This window comes from Helicoverpa zea, chromosome 2 (genome assembly GCF_022581195.2).
Source record: "Helicoverpa zea isolate HzStark_Cry1AcR chromosome 2, ilHelZeax1.1, whole genome shotgun sequence".
Taxonomy (NCBI): Eukaryota; Metazoa; Arthropoda; class Insecta; order Lepidoptera; family Noctuidae; genus Helicoverpa; species Helicoverpa zea.
In genome coordinates, this window is record NC_061453.1 from 6,066,949 (window position 1) to 6,080,557 (window position 13,609).

Consider the following 13,609-nt stretch of genomic DNA (forward strand, 5'->3'; position numbering starts at 1 on the left):
AGGTAGGTAAACATTGTTCTTACCAGAGGATCCTGATTGTTGTTGGTGTTAGAATCTTGATTAGATTCTTCAATGCCAATCTCCTCCACCGTTATTGCCCTCAGTGTCTGTGAAAATTAAATAAAATGTTATGTTATTATTCTGCCCTCATATACTCGTACGTCCATTAGCCAATTCACCAACCTTTTTGGGGTGAATATTAAGAACTCTAACTTTTGATTTTTTTCTTAGTACCTACCAAATCATGAGGCACTTCATAAATATCTCATCGACATGCTCAAGGTTCAATGCTAAGGTAGAAATTCTTTTTATTATTTTATTTATTTCTTAATTTTAATTCATTACTGATAAAGCTTCTTTATCTATCACAGTTCATAAAACGTCGTATACGTACATGTGAGTGGTTGGGCTCTCTCCAGGGGTACGTGGACTTGATATGCTGCAGCGGGTCGACGGCGGCGTGGCGACGTCTGCCGTACAGCGCGATGCCCTCGCGCACCGCTTCCGACGCGTACGGCACTATGCTGTAGTTCCATACGTCCGCGAACCAAGCCTGAGAGGAAGATTATGGTGAGTTACTTAGATTTGGCTAAGTCAAGGATTTGCGGATTTGAGGATTTGCGATCGATAATAAGGTTAAGCAACGCTTGGCGTGCTCCGTGACCATCTTGTCATGACCAGTTCTTCCGTGTTCCGGCAACTTAAATTGGCGGCTATCGTTTGAATATCTATGGCAGACGTGAAGGTTAGTCAGAAGCCAGAAAGTCTGACAAGCAATCTTATCGAGTGGTATCGTGTTGTCGGGTAACTGGGTTGAGAAGGTCAGATAGGTAGTCGCTTAATGTAAGACACTGGTCCTGCATGTTCAGATACCTGCATTAGGCTAGTCTGGAAGCAGACACCAACATCGTTGGGATAAATCCCTACATCTCATAACACTTGCTTATGGCTACGCCAAACAACATATCATACTCATCGCTTACAAAAATTGATAATAGAGTCAGAACTGCAATTCTCACCTGACTAGCTTCCAAATCCATAGGGCATGCTAGGAACAGCCGCGGGCCCACAGTGACGTCACTGGAGGAGTGGGCTTCGAGGAAGGCGTTGAGCGTGGACCATACTCCAGGCAACCATTCTAGTACCGCGGCTAAGGCGGGCTCGCGCCGACCCAGTCGCAGTTCTAGGGTGAATAGTTTGCGGCGAAGGTACCTGAGTAAGATAGAAGGAATTAGAAAAATGGTTCGTAATGGTGTTGAGAAGAGTTTAAAAAATGGTGATATATTGTGTGTTTTAAAATAACGTAGGTACTAAGTTGTTCCAGGTTTGTCTCTATTTCTATAGGCGAAGCTGTTTTCCTAATGGTGTTCAAAAGTGTTCTATAGCTAGATGTTTCAAACGTTTACGTTAGATATAGCAAAGTGATTTTCTGAATCGTGACGTGATCTCCACATGCAATTAGGTGTATTTGTGGCAAGAGAAAACACAATGGATGTTTGGTTTTCACAAGTTTGTACACGAAACGGCCAATTTCAATACGATGTAACAATTGCATTGTTACATTCCTAATACACAATAGTTTTGTGCAAATCAAAAGGCCTCTAACAGGCTGGACTATCCAAGTCTATCTATATCTTGGATATTGTTTACTTGAAAAAGTATTGTTTGAATGTTTTCAACAATGCTTACCTAGCTAAGAATCCTTTGACAGGTTCCATGTGATTGGCTGTAAGAAGCCACCTGAAGTTGTGGTGGAGCTGCAAGTTTGTTGTATTGCACGTGGCTTGGGACATTGTACCTAAAACAAAACAATATTTCATATTCAAAAACAGGAGAGAAGAATTACTAGTTACTAAAATTACTACTAGTATTAAACTATGTAGGTACCTACTACGTTTCTCGTAACTAAACATCCTATAAAAACACCCAGTGATTTTAAATATTTAACTTCTTCATTCCTTAAAGGCATTATGAGAAAAGAGTTTGACGCTGAATCATTGATAGGTATTTTCTCACGACCTATTTAGGATCGTAATGAGATACAAGCATTCAGCTTAACAAATTAACGTCTATCCTATTAAGGTCTTCCATAATGATCTAATACGAACTGCCAGTCGTTTTACCTTAACAGTCAATAAATAGTCTCTAAGCCTTTATTTAGACAAAGGGATCTTTAAAACTATTTCCTGGTCCCAGTCACATCAAAGTTGATTTACGATACGTTCTTCTCGACCATACAACTGCCGGGTTACATTATTTCTCTTGGTTTCGATGTTATTTTCTTTGTTCAAGTTAGAATAGAAAGTTGAGTTGGCCCTATGATTGTAGCACGTCGAAAATTCGTCTGTTCTGCTAAAATTCCATAAGCAAACGGCTTCCGAGGGGTTAAACAGTGAGTCGTAATACTAAACGTTGCCTTGAAAAATTGGGACTCCAGAGCGAACATGGGTCTTATTCAGTAGATGTCTGACAGCGCCTTCAAAAATCATCCTAATTTGAAAATGCTCCATAAGCAAAAAAGGCGTTTTGAAATCTGAATGAAGAGTAGATAAACGAGTCTTGCCAATGTGCCTTCAGAAATCTTCCTAATTTGACAAGAAAAATGGCCTTTGAAGTTAGAAAGAAGAGTGTGTGAGTCTTACCGATAATAACAGGCATGTTTCTGTTGTCAGGCGGTAACAGACCGGCGAAGGCGTCGCCTAACGCCGAAGCGTGCTGCAAGTTGTCCAGTATGACGACGGAGGGTAACGCGGCCTCTTCGCCGGCCGCCGCCGCGCCGCATTGCTCTGCGATGTTCGCGAGGTACGCGCGGAGCTCGTTACAGGACTTGCGGTCTACGCTGTAAGGGGTAAATAAGTATGTTAGCATAGAGTAAGCCTATAACCTAACCTGCAGTAAACAAGAAAATAGAACGTATTTCTATCGTTATTATTATATTCAAGTGTGACCCATGTGGAATTTGGTACAGGTCAGTTTACCAAAACTTCACTTATGACTAATTGTTTCGTTTTATCCAAACTGACTCTTGCGATAATATCTTCAACTTCTCGAGTCCCCATTGCATCACTAGGAAAAAGAACGAGGATTATACACATAAGTGTTCAAAATCTTACTTGAAAGTAGCAACGGCTTCGGCGGGATTGCCTCTTCGTTGGGTCTTCTGCACATAAAACTCTGCCAGCTTTGCTGCCAAATAAGACTTCCCCGTGCCGCTCGGTCCGCACAAAATTATTCGCCGGTGTTCCGATAGCAGAGAAACATATCTGGAGAAAAATCATATTTTTAGAATACTTCTGGATGTATACAAATAATGTAATGAGTCATGTAGAAAAATTCTTACCTATATACAATATTTTTTGGTATAAGACTATCGAACGCCAAGCTTCCGACTCCTTCTAAGCAGATGTACAGCGTATTGACAGTGCCAATGATGTATCCACAGGGCAATAGCTCTGGGAAACCTATTTCAGGGCCTCGCGTCGCTTCGCCCAAATGATACGAAGTTATTGAATCAGTGTTCAAACCGAGATTCGTTCCCAAGTCTATTCTAGACAAGTAATCTTTAAAAGTCTTCCTAACTATATAATCTAAGTTCTGCCAAGTAGTCTTGCCAGATATATAAGTGTAAGCTATGGTGAATTCATTACAGTTTATTGTCGAGTCACTATTATAAACGTTCTTATACGAACTACTGTGTGTAGACTTATTGCTTTTAAGGCTATTCGTGTTCGACTTATTTATTTGCGAGTAGTCTTGAGTCTCAGTTTCGGGGCTACGATTTTGAGATAATCGTGGCGAGTCGAAACTGGACTGTTTCTCGAAATGATTATTGTATGAGCTCGCTGATTGTTTAGCGTAGAATCTACATTCGGATTCTGTGAGCGTATCTTGAACTTCCTCGAAATATCTTTGGAATGTCTCCGGTTGTCCTAAATATACGGCTATAGCTATCTTTTTCCCGTCAGTCGTATCTCCTTGACTGTCCGCAACACCTGTTAAACAAATACAATGAGTCGTTAAATGAATCCTTTTGTAACCCGAATGTAAACAAGCGCGTTTGTATTAAAAATAGACTTACCGATATCGGAGTAACTTTCCCCTATGGCTAGTTCCCTAGTCTTGGGAGGCGGCAGTACGCTGTTTATGTCGTAGTCGCCGCTGAGCCGCTCGCTGGCGTTGAGTCCGTTCGCGAATAAATCACTGCTGCCATTCAGTGCAGCTAATAGCGTCTCGCTGTTTTCATTTAGTTCGCAAGCGGCCTTATTGCCATATATGGGCTCGACCATGCCCGATTTAGGCGAGCCTTTTTTGGAAAAATCCATGGTTGGGGCCGATGACATACAGTTGAAGTCTAGGTCTAGAGGTTGTGAATGCATGTCTAGTGTCGCCTGCAAATACAAGTACACTCGTTACTAAGTGGAATAATATAGCTGTTTTGTAGATAGATAATTGCATGCGAGCTGTTGGTTAGTACATCCACGAATTCGCTATTTTATAGCTGGTCATTTAGCACACTACAAATTTTGTATGCAACTCTCTACAAAATTGTCACTGACTCATATACTTAATGTGTGTGCAGTCGTGCGAATATACGGAAACGTTAAAATTGGCGTCATTATTACATTTTTACTGCAAAAAATTACAGGACAATATGATTGGGTAAAAGCAAGGTTGCTGAATTACAAAACTGGTATTCTTTAAATAATACTACATGTTTTATGGATCGTTACCTGATGCATAGTAGCTTGGTCAGCAAGACTGAACCGCCTCGGGTCTTCGACAGCGGAGCCGCCGGTACCCAGCGAGCTCTGACTGCCGGCCAGCGACCGTGACGTCACTAACCGTTGCAACCGCTCGTTGTTCTGTTTGAGGTTCAACATCTCGTTCTGGAAGTGTACCTTGATTTGAGAAGGACATTTCAACGTGTTCATATAAACAAGTCTTTGTGCGTTTACATAGAGTTGAGTTTTGAACAGCGTAGCGTGTTAGACAAAAACTGCCACTAAATCAGAGGAAGTTGCATAAGTATTTTTTGTAAACCAAAAAACATTAATGAGATCCCACTACTCGGTACTTATGGGCAATGTACATACATGTAGAATTTAATAACATACTTGGGGCCGTTTATGAACATTTTGTAGAACAACAACTATAATCAGTACCAAATAGCTCGTTTAATTTGTGTAATGGGCTAATAGCGATCCCCTAATGAATACTTACTGTTCGTAGGCACCTAAATAATAAGCAAGTGGAGACCGACTATCCCTTAGGGAGGTTTCACAATTTACGATAACAATCTTATGGCTATACTTAATTGGTGTATAAGCAAAAAGCTATTTCATTAATTGGTTGAGCAATTACCCTCATTTTGATGACGGTGTCTTTCAGGCTTTCAAGTTGATGCGCTGAGCTGAGGGCCTCTAGTCGGATATCTGTTAGCACCAAATCCTTTTCTCGTAATTGCCTCTTCAACTCATCAACTAATCCGGAATCATCTGGTTTATCTGGAAATAAATGTGAGGATCGTAAGCCACATCCAGTAATTAACAAATTACGACGTTAACTTTTCTGAGAATGTTCTTACGATGTTCGTAACAAGCAATAAAATTAACCTGCACTAAAACATTGAGTGGTTGGAATTAATTCATTACTATAAAATTTCTAATTAAAAACTTTATACCTACGTTTGTGGCAAACGTTGCAATACTGAAAATCAAAGTAATAGAATCTCTTTTTTATTTCTCTACTTTCTGATTCTTTGTCGTTCGTCGTAAAACAAGTTACACTATAAGTACATATGAGATACGTGTAAATACGGTTTCTATTTAGCTTTAGAGGTGAAGTCAAACTTTCTTGTTACTTGTCCCGTGCAAGAATATAGTACCACGTAGTCTCAGCAAACTGAACTTTTAGCCCTGCACTTTCTCTCGCGATTAGAAGCAAGGCATTGTTTGGTTAGTGTCGCTTATCTCACCTTTGGTCTGGTCTTCGGCGGCTTGCGGCGGGCACGGCTTGTCTTTCACGTCGAGCGCCTCGTGCGAGTGCTCGAGACTATTCTCGTTGCTGCCCTCGCGGATCGTGTGCGGGTCGTCGTAGTGATGCGAGCCCGACGAACTGTCTTGCGATGACAGCTGCCCGAGGGATGAGTGCTTCGCCGTCTTTGATATCTTGGCGTTCCGCGAGAAAGCTTTCGTGAACGATGAGCGGAGCTGTCGTGGAATAATGGTTTGTTAGTTTTACGTTTCCTGTTTCCGTATTGGATAATTTAAATTAATCTGTTATGAAATTAACTTTAGGTACCTAATTTTTTCTTGGAAACTGTTTGGTAATTGGTATATATTTATAGATGGATATAATACATTACAGATGGCACGCCCAATTTACATAATTTGTTAAGTATCATATGCAATAAAAGTATAATAAATGCGAGTAAAGAGTTGCGTAACATATAAGTATTTCATGAATTAAAGTTTCAATGAAATGCTTATGTTACGATTACCAAAGTCAAACAAGTACCTACAATATGAAAATATGGCAAATGTAGGACGCATGTAAACTGAGTTATTAACACTCATGTCAATATTAAGCAAACGAATTTCAATTATTTATTCAGTTTGAATTAGAAAATGTTATCAGACCCAGAAAATAGAAGTTCGTAGCTAAAAATAAGTTCAGTTTTATGGAGTTGTAAAATGTTCACATAAAATCATGGTTCTTACAGTTTATCGGCACAATAAAACTAAACCGGTTAGATTGTCTCGACTTAGGTAATATGTTAGAAATAGCCAAACTAGCCATTGAAGGAAATCGTTGAAACGTTGACATTGAAGGACAAACTGAATACGTATCAGTAATTTAATTTTGGACCTCGCTTTCATGGCTCTCTTGAGATGCTATAATCCCCGCGATTCCCAGACAATCTAAAGCTGTGAAATTAATATTATAAACGTGTCAACTGAATCTTACCCATCCCTTCTTCTTGTGCTTCTTGTCGTGCGGTGCAGACGAGCCACTACTGAGGCTGTTGATACTCGACACACTGTCGGTCGACAGATGCCTGGTGATCGCGCCATTGCCCGTCTGCGCGGTCCGCTGAGGAGATGACTGAGTTTGACTGCCTGGCTCCTGCACACGTAAGTAGGCTTTAAAATATTTTTAATTACTTATCATGTTTAAACATTTTTCGATTTATATCGCTGTACCGTTTAAAACTTTAATCTGTGTCCGTGAACTTTAGCGATTTCGACAGAAATAGCATTGACTACGCACGAAACCTTTAATAATAGGTCCACTATGTCACGAAACTTGTTTAAAACAAAATATTTACTCAAAGTGAATATATAATAACCATATATTCGTGTACGACCATTTCAAAACACGATCTATCAAAAACGTGTATTGAAATGTTTAATGCAAACACTTATGTGAATAAACGAAATGAATGCCAAAGATTTGCAGCAACCTTTTACATGTAGAAGCTCTACGCTATATTTATCACTATCTGTAATTATGATGAGGTTTCGCAACGCGGTCGAAACGTTGCTTATATCAATTTGAATAGGTTTCCGATGTACTTACAGTTAATATTAAGGAGGTAGTAACTCATGTTACTTGTCTATTCTCGGCGCGTCTCAAATGTAGAACAGGGACGGATCTATTGACGGTCAATTTAATGCAAATGCTATCATTGCCTTATTTGTTTCTGCTTATTGGACCTCGAACGTCCCGATTCTGATAATGCTACATGTATTTCTACGTAGTCTCTGAGTCCCGTATGTTTGACTGTATGCTAATGATGTTGGTCTTATTGCAACGCATGCCTAGTATAATGTACATTGATTGATAGATGACATTGGACACCGCACAAAGTTTCAACATTAGAATACAAATGTAAATGAAGACGTCGCAACATTAGAAGGCAATCACAAACAATAGTTTATTTTGTGTGTTCTATGCATGATAAAAGATCTTCAAGAACGATACAGTGAAATGTGACTTAAATATTTGATGATTTAAGATATAAGAATATTGATTTATTTTGAAGACAATAAATATTTACAAGCATAAATAATTTTCCAAATTTACACAATAGAGAAATATTAAAACATGTAGAGTTTACACAATAGTATGAGACAGATGATTTTATATTTACCGGTCCGGTGACGTTAACTCCGTCTGCTCGAATACCCATGGACTGCATATGAGCAGTCGTAAGACCGGCCTGAATAGATTGCTTCCTCAGCAGCTCGATCGTTTGACGCAACTCCGTTAACTCCGAATCCTAAAGCAAACAAAAAGTATTAGACAACTCCTATAGTACCTATAACAACAATAAAACTCACAATTAAAAGAAAGTAATTTGTTTCCGTTTGAACCGGTTTGTTTGCCGTCAGTTTGTAGTGGCATGGGGCGTTCACATCTCATCTCATACATTATAATGGTAAGAACGGTCATCCGCTTTTCGTTAACTCCTATATCTTGTATGCAATATTCAAATTATTACATTATAATTGCTAATAAAATGAAATTAAAGGATGTGTGAGTTAACGATATGAAGTTATTTATTACCTTTCTCTCGGCGGTGGCGGTGAGCTGTTGCAGGCGTTGCGTCATGTTGGATAGACTCTGCTCAAAAGCAGACACCACGTGAGCCTGCAACAATGTATACATCGGTTAATTAGCATCCTGTCAATTTTGATGATGCGCTTTAAAAATAACCAAGATATTGATATACATTTGGCTGATTCAATTTCATTTTAAACGACTCGTCAACAATTTGTGCCTGAATTATTTGTTCGTGAAGATTACATAGGCAATTAGCTACGCTTGTGTCTGTTACATTCTAAATAAATACTCATAGTTAATTAGCGAGTACCTTACAGCTTCCTCCGGCCAGTTGCACTACATTATAACTGTAATTTCTATTCACTCGAGTTCGTAATCAGAGGCGACCACGGGCCGGCTACCGACATAGATCTCTCCATAACTTCGGTTAGTTGCAGGGTGAGATTATTATGTATCCAGCTCGACATCCTTAGCTCGATAATGACACCAATTGCTCTCGAGTCACAAGAAACCGGTTAAATGTACCACCTTGACGACAAAATAATTACTTACGTCACATTTTACCTTAGTTACGTCGTAGTAAATATTGGTTGTAAACATTTTATGAACTGTAAAAGTGACTCATCGAAATAAATTGCTTTATAGGACGGTAACACAGTTATAGTGGACGTGGGTGTAGCTGGTCACGGGACCCTTTGTTTGCTGCGGGAATGCACTCAGCGAAATTAAAACAGGGGGTAACGTCCCAAGTCCCAACGAAAACATGAATATAAACACCGTAAAGACGTACGTATCAGTTTATTTGCTGGAAAATAAAATTCGGAGAACGTTTTCTTGTGCTAATTTCTTACATACCAACGATCAACTTGAATAAAAATAAATTCAATTTAAATATATCTTTTTAATAGGACTATGCACCTGCCCCAACGCACGCTGCTTAGCCAATTATGGTGCCTGAGCATTATTGATAGATCTCTCCACGAGACACCTTGTACGCGTGCCGAAGTTAACGAGTACGCATTACCGTCGGCAATTATGGTTCGTGTAACTCTGATCATCAGGGCAGTTACTGATAATTTCTAATACTCCCATTTATTCAACTAAGGCAAATTCGATTTAGGCATATAATTAACCATTACCGTCGCAATACTTATATTTTTTTTTCCCATTTTCAAGTCAACATGTTACATGGCCTACTTGCTATATGCCTACAGCTTGAACTGCCTTGAAGCAAAAATATTTTAATCGATTGACCTTCAATCACCATCATATTATTATATTTTCTTTACTATCCGCCATCCGATCAATGTTTTGCTAAGTTGAGTTGACATCCTTTGTTCAAATACAGCAATAAGATTCGCAATCATGGTACCATAAAAGTATATCAGACAGGTGCAGGGCCGTAGCTAGGGTCGAATTTGAGGTAGGGCAGCATTAGTTACAGGTAGGGCGGAAGTAAAAAAATTATCATAATTGATCTGCCGTCGAAACACGGGCTCCTAAATCAATCACCATGTATATCACCATCATGTGAATAGTTATTCGTAGACAAATAATTACTGTGACAGTGCATGAGCATGGATCTAAGAACTATTAAATCCTCAATGATGAAGAACAAGTGAATAAGATGGTTGAACTTCCAGATTTGGATGTAGAGATCCACGTCTGAGTGAGAGTGAGGTAATAATTAATTATTGGGTGGGGTGATACGAGTAAATAGAAACGACCAAAAATACCATTAAGATCACATTGTTTTTGCGTACTTATTATAATAATTAACTAACATAATAATAAAAAACATTTAAAACAGCTGAATTCTACGATTCGCCATGTTATTAAAAATGCGAAGAACTTCGTTCAGATCAACTGATTTTGTTCTTTTTTTTTCAAAGGCCAGAAATACCATACCAGCCATTCTCTCGTGACCCATTGACAGCCTTTGAGGCCTATTGATTGCAGTTAAAGTTGAAAACGTAGATTCACACACTGCAGTGCTACATCCTATGGTCGCCACAGACGCAAAAAGTTCATATGTATCTTTGAACGCCTCTCGTTGCCTGTACAAAACTTGCAATGTATTTTCCATTATATCCTCGTTACGACTCAAGTAAGCTTTAACCACACTAGCCTCTTCTCTTGATGGAATTTTCAGACCTGAAAAATTAGTTAAAATTGTAAATTGAACATGACAATTTTTTTGAATTATTTTTTTTTTTAAACTTACCCAAATTTTTCAGTGGAACCATTTTATCTACATCCAACTCATCAAGACTTGCAATCGAATTAATTAAATCATCGTTGTCCGAAAACCTTCTTTGTAATTCAGCAATTAAAATGTCCAACGTTTCGAAATACTCAGACTTAAATGGCTCGTCGTTCTCATCTATATTTTGTCTGGCGGAGGAACAGGGGGTGTACGTCAAATAGTCATCCATCCGATTTGGTTTTTTTACTTGCCTCTTCGAGGTCTGTGTCCTATTTTCAGATTCGCCGCAGTCATTGCTTGTTAAAGACTTAGCTTCTTCCAGAATTTGATTATACATTTGATTTGATCTTAATTTAATAATTTCATCTTTGACACACTTTATGATTGTTATGGCATCTTTTAATCCTGCGCTTCGGGCTTGCAAAGCTTTGTCTGCAGGTTGTAGCGTGGATAAGATTTTTTTGGCCACAACCATGGCTATTCGGAATTCCAGATCAAGCATGACTTTTTTAATACCTATACTCTTGGCGACGTCATCACCGTTGAATCTGCCATTTTTAATTTCTTTCAAAGTCTGCAAAATCGATGAATAATTATCGTATACAACTTTTGTAACTGCTAAATGTCCAGACCAGCGTTGTTCGAGGAGTCGGCCAATCCTTTTTCCATCATATAAGGCAGCTATTTTGCCATGATGAAAGAATTCATGTAACATGATGCATTGGTCAAAAAATAAACGAATAAAAGTCATTTCTGAGATAGTCCTGATGACTATTAAGTGCAAGCGATGGTTATAGCAGTGGACGTAAGGAATTTTTCGGCCCAATTTATTTTCTATTCTAGTCGTAACTCCTGAAACTTTCCCACTCATTACACTTGCGCCATCATAGCATTGGCTAAGCATACAAGAGGGGTCAATGTTATTTTCCGTGAGAGTATTTAACGTTAATTCCGTGAAAGTGGCTGCATCAAGATTTTCAGTAGTCTTAACCATCAGCAACGACTCATTGACGACACCATCCTTGACGTAGCGTATTGCTAATGCAATATTTTCGCGGTTATTTTTATCTCTCGTCCCATCTTCCATTAGAGTAAACCATTTCACGTCAGATTCATTAATATCTTTGACAATGGAACTTCGTACCGCTTGAACCATTGCTTGAATTATTTGATTTTGAATTTCGGGTGAACGATATGTTGCGTTTTGTGGTATATGAGTGAGAACCTCGTTCAAATTTGGATCTTTCATACATGTGTATTCAAATAAATTCTGAAATAATCCTTGTTCTTTTTCTTCTTCCAAAATATAATTTCCACGCAAAGCTAATTCGTTGACAATTAGAAATTGTATTACTTCCATGATAGACTTTACATAATACCTATATTTTTCTAATACTTTTTGATTTATTAACGTTTCAACACTGCTAGATGTAGATATTCTTTGTAATTTCTCCTGCCACATCGACATAGCTTGAATATGAGAAATTGATTTTTCATGTTTTGGAAAACCAGTTTTAGAATCAGTGGCATTTTTCCAGTTTCTAAATCCTGTGGAAGTGTACGAAGTCTGTTTGCTTCCATGAGGTAAAAATTGCTGGCATGGATAGCAAAAAGCAGCATCTTTCTCGACAGAATACTGCAACCATTTATAACGCTTGAACCAATCGGAAACAAAGGCCCTGTTGTGTTGTTTTGGATATGTGTCTAAAACAACTTGTTTTATTGGTTCTCCGATTTGTGCAATATCAGACGGAATACCATAGCTAACGTTACCTGTTGCTACGGAACTAGGAGTAGCGATTGTATTTGGTGCTTCCACCTGTTTTGAACAGTTAGGTTTTTCGTGGTCAATTTGCTCCTCAAGTCTTCGTTTTTTTCCAAAGAAAGCCCGTATATCCATCGCGAAATAAATGAATCTTCAATTTATAGCAATACAAATAACAATTGTATCGATTTTTGTCTAAAGCACTCTTCACCGTACACTTCACTTAACCAAACTACAAACAATCATAATCAATCTTTAGGTCAGGTTTAAAAGGGGATTCCCCGTACCATAGATTGCAATATAGCCCATATTGCAGTCTATGGTACGGGGATTCCCTCTGCATCACACAGATATTGGCGCCCAGTACACGCTCAATCTGGATCACGATCCAGATCTTGCCTTCTCGCTCTTAGATAAGACGGTGTCCCTTTCAGACTCCTACGTGAAAGGGACATAATTCAGTTGAATCTTCAACTGTTGACAATTGTAAACAATTGAAAAGGTGGCTAAAATGTCATGGGCGTCCGCAAAAAGGGAAAAAAAATTAGCTGATTGAGAGGTTAGTCATCGAATATTCGTATTCTAATTCTTTGTATAAACCCATCGCTTCATGAGATGGCGCTTCGAATGCCATCTATACACAGAACAAAGAATTATTATAATATGAAATGAATGTCACAATCTGTGGTAGGTAAGTATTTTCGGAAAAACTTAGATACCTATCGCTACATTTTTTTTCTCAAACTATGAACAAACAATTTAATTATAATAATTTATCTTAGTTTTAGATATTTTTAAGGTAGGGCATTGTGGTTTCAAGGTAGGGCATTGCCCCACAATGCCCCCCCCTAGCTACGGCCATGGACAGGTGGAAACTAATTATTAATCAACAGCTGCGGAAACAGCCGCGCTTTAAGAACTTAATGACACGATCAAATAGTTGCTAGTCCTCTGTAAGGAAAGAATTATATCGAGTGTGCCCGCGAGAGTTTTTACTGCGAAATATTTAATGCATCCGTCGGTCTTGCAGGAGCTTTCGCAAATGGACATTGAAATTATCTTCTTATAGACGC

At 38.7% G+C, this 13,609-nt stretch overlaps 2 protein-coding genes across 9 annotated transcripts in view; both read right to left on the reverse strand.

Annotated features, from left to right (window-relative positions):
• LOC124641062 (protein sickie) overlaps positions 1 to 13,609 on the reverse strand; it is a 161,311-nt gene that overhangs the window by 1,106 nt on the left and 146,596 nt on the right. For 7 of the 8 annotated variants that reach the window (XM_047179075.1, XM_047179070.1, XM_047179090.1 and 4 more), the window contains 14 exons: positions 8,569 to 8,652; positions 8,153 to 8,281; positions 6,967 to 7,125; positions 5,975 to 6,209; positions 5,362 to 5,504; positions 4,731 to 4,898; positions 4,079 to 4,388; positions 3,341 to 3,992; positions 3,114 to 3,263; positions 2,643 to 2,839; positions 1,690 to 1,798; positions 1,020 to 1,212; positions 395 to 553; positions 24 to 107 (listed from right to left, as the gene is read on the reverse strand). In XM_047179075.1, coding sequence (XP_047035031.1) covers positions 24 to 107; positions 395 to 553; positions 1,020 to 1,212; positions 1,690 to 1,798; positions 2,643 to 2,839; positions 3,114 to 3,263; positions 3,341 to 3,992; positions 4,079 to 4,388; positions 4,731 to 4,898; positions 5,362 to 5,504; positions 5,975 to 6,209; positions 6,967 to 7,125; positions 8,153 to 8,281; positions 8,569 to 8,652 — 2,772 coding nt within the window. The remainder of the gene's footprint in view (positions 1 to 23; positions 108 to 394; positions 554 to 1,019; positions 1,213 to 1,689; positions 1,799 to 2,642; positions 2,840 to 3,113; positions 3,264 to 3,340; positions 3,993 to 4,078; positions 4,389 to 4,730; positions 4,899 to 5,361; positions 5,505 to 5,974; positions 6,210 to 6,966; positions 7,126 to 8,152; positions 8,282 to 8,568; positions 8,653 to 13,609) is intronic. The other variant, XM_047179074.1, reaches the window with a different exon arrangement.
• On the reverse strand, positions 10,299 to 13,350 carry LOC124641123 (zinc finger MYM-type protein 1-like). Its single transcript, XM_047179109.1, has 2 exons — positions 10,790 to 13,350; positions 10,299 to 10,719 (listed from the first exon to the last, which is right to left on the reverse strand). The coding sequence occupies exons 1-2, from the start codon at positions 12,669 to 12,671 to the stop codon at positions 10,367 to 10,369; spliced, it is 2,235 nt and encodes a 744-aa protein (XP_047035065.1). The 5' UTR covers positions 12,672 to 13,350; the 3' UTR covers positions 10,299 to 10,366.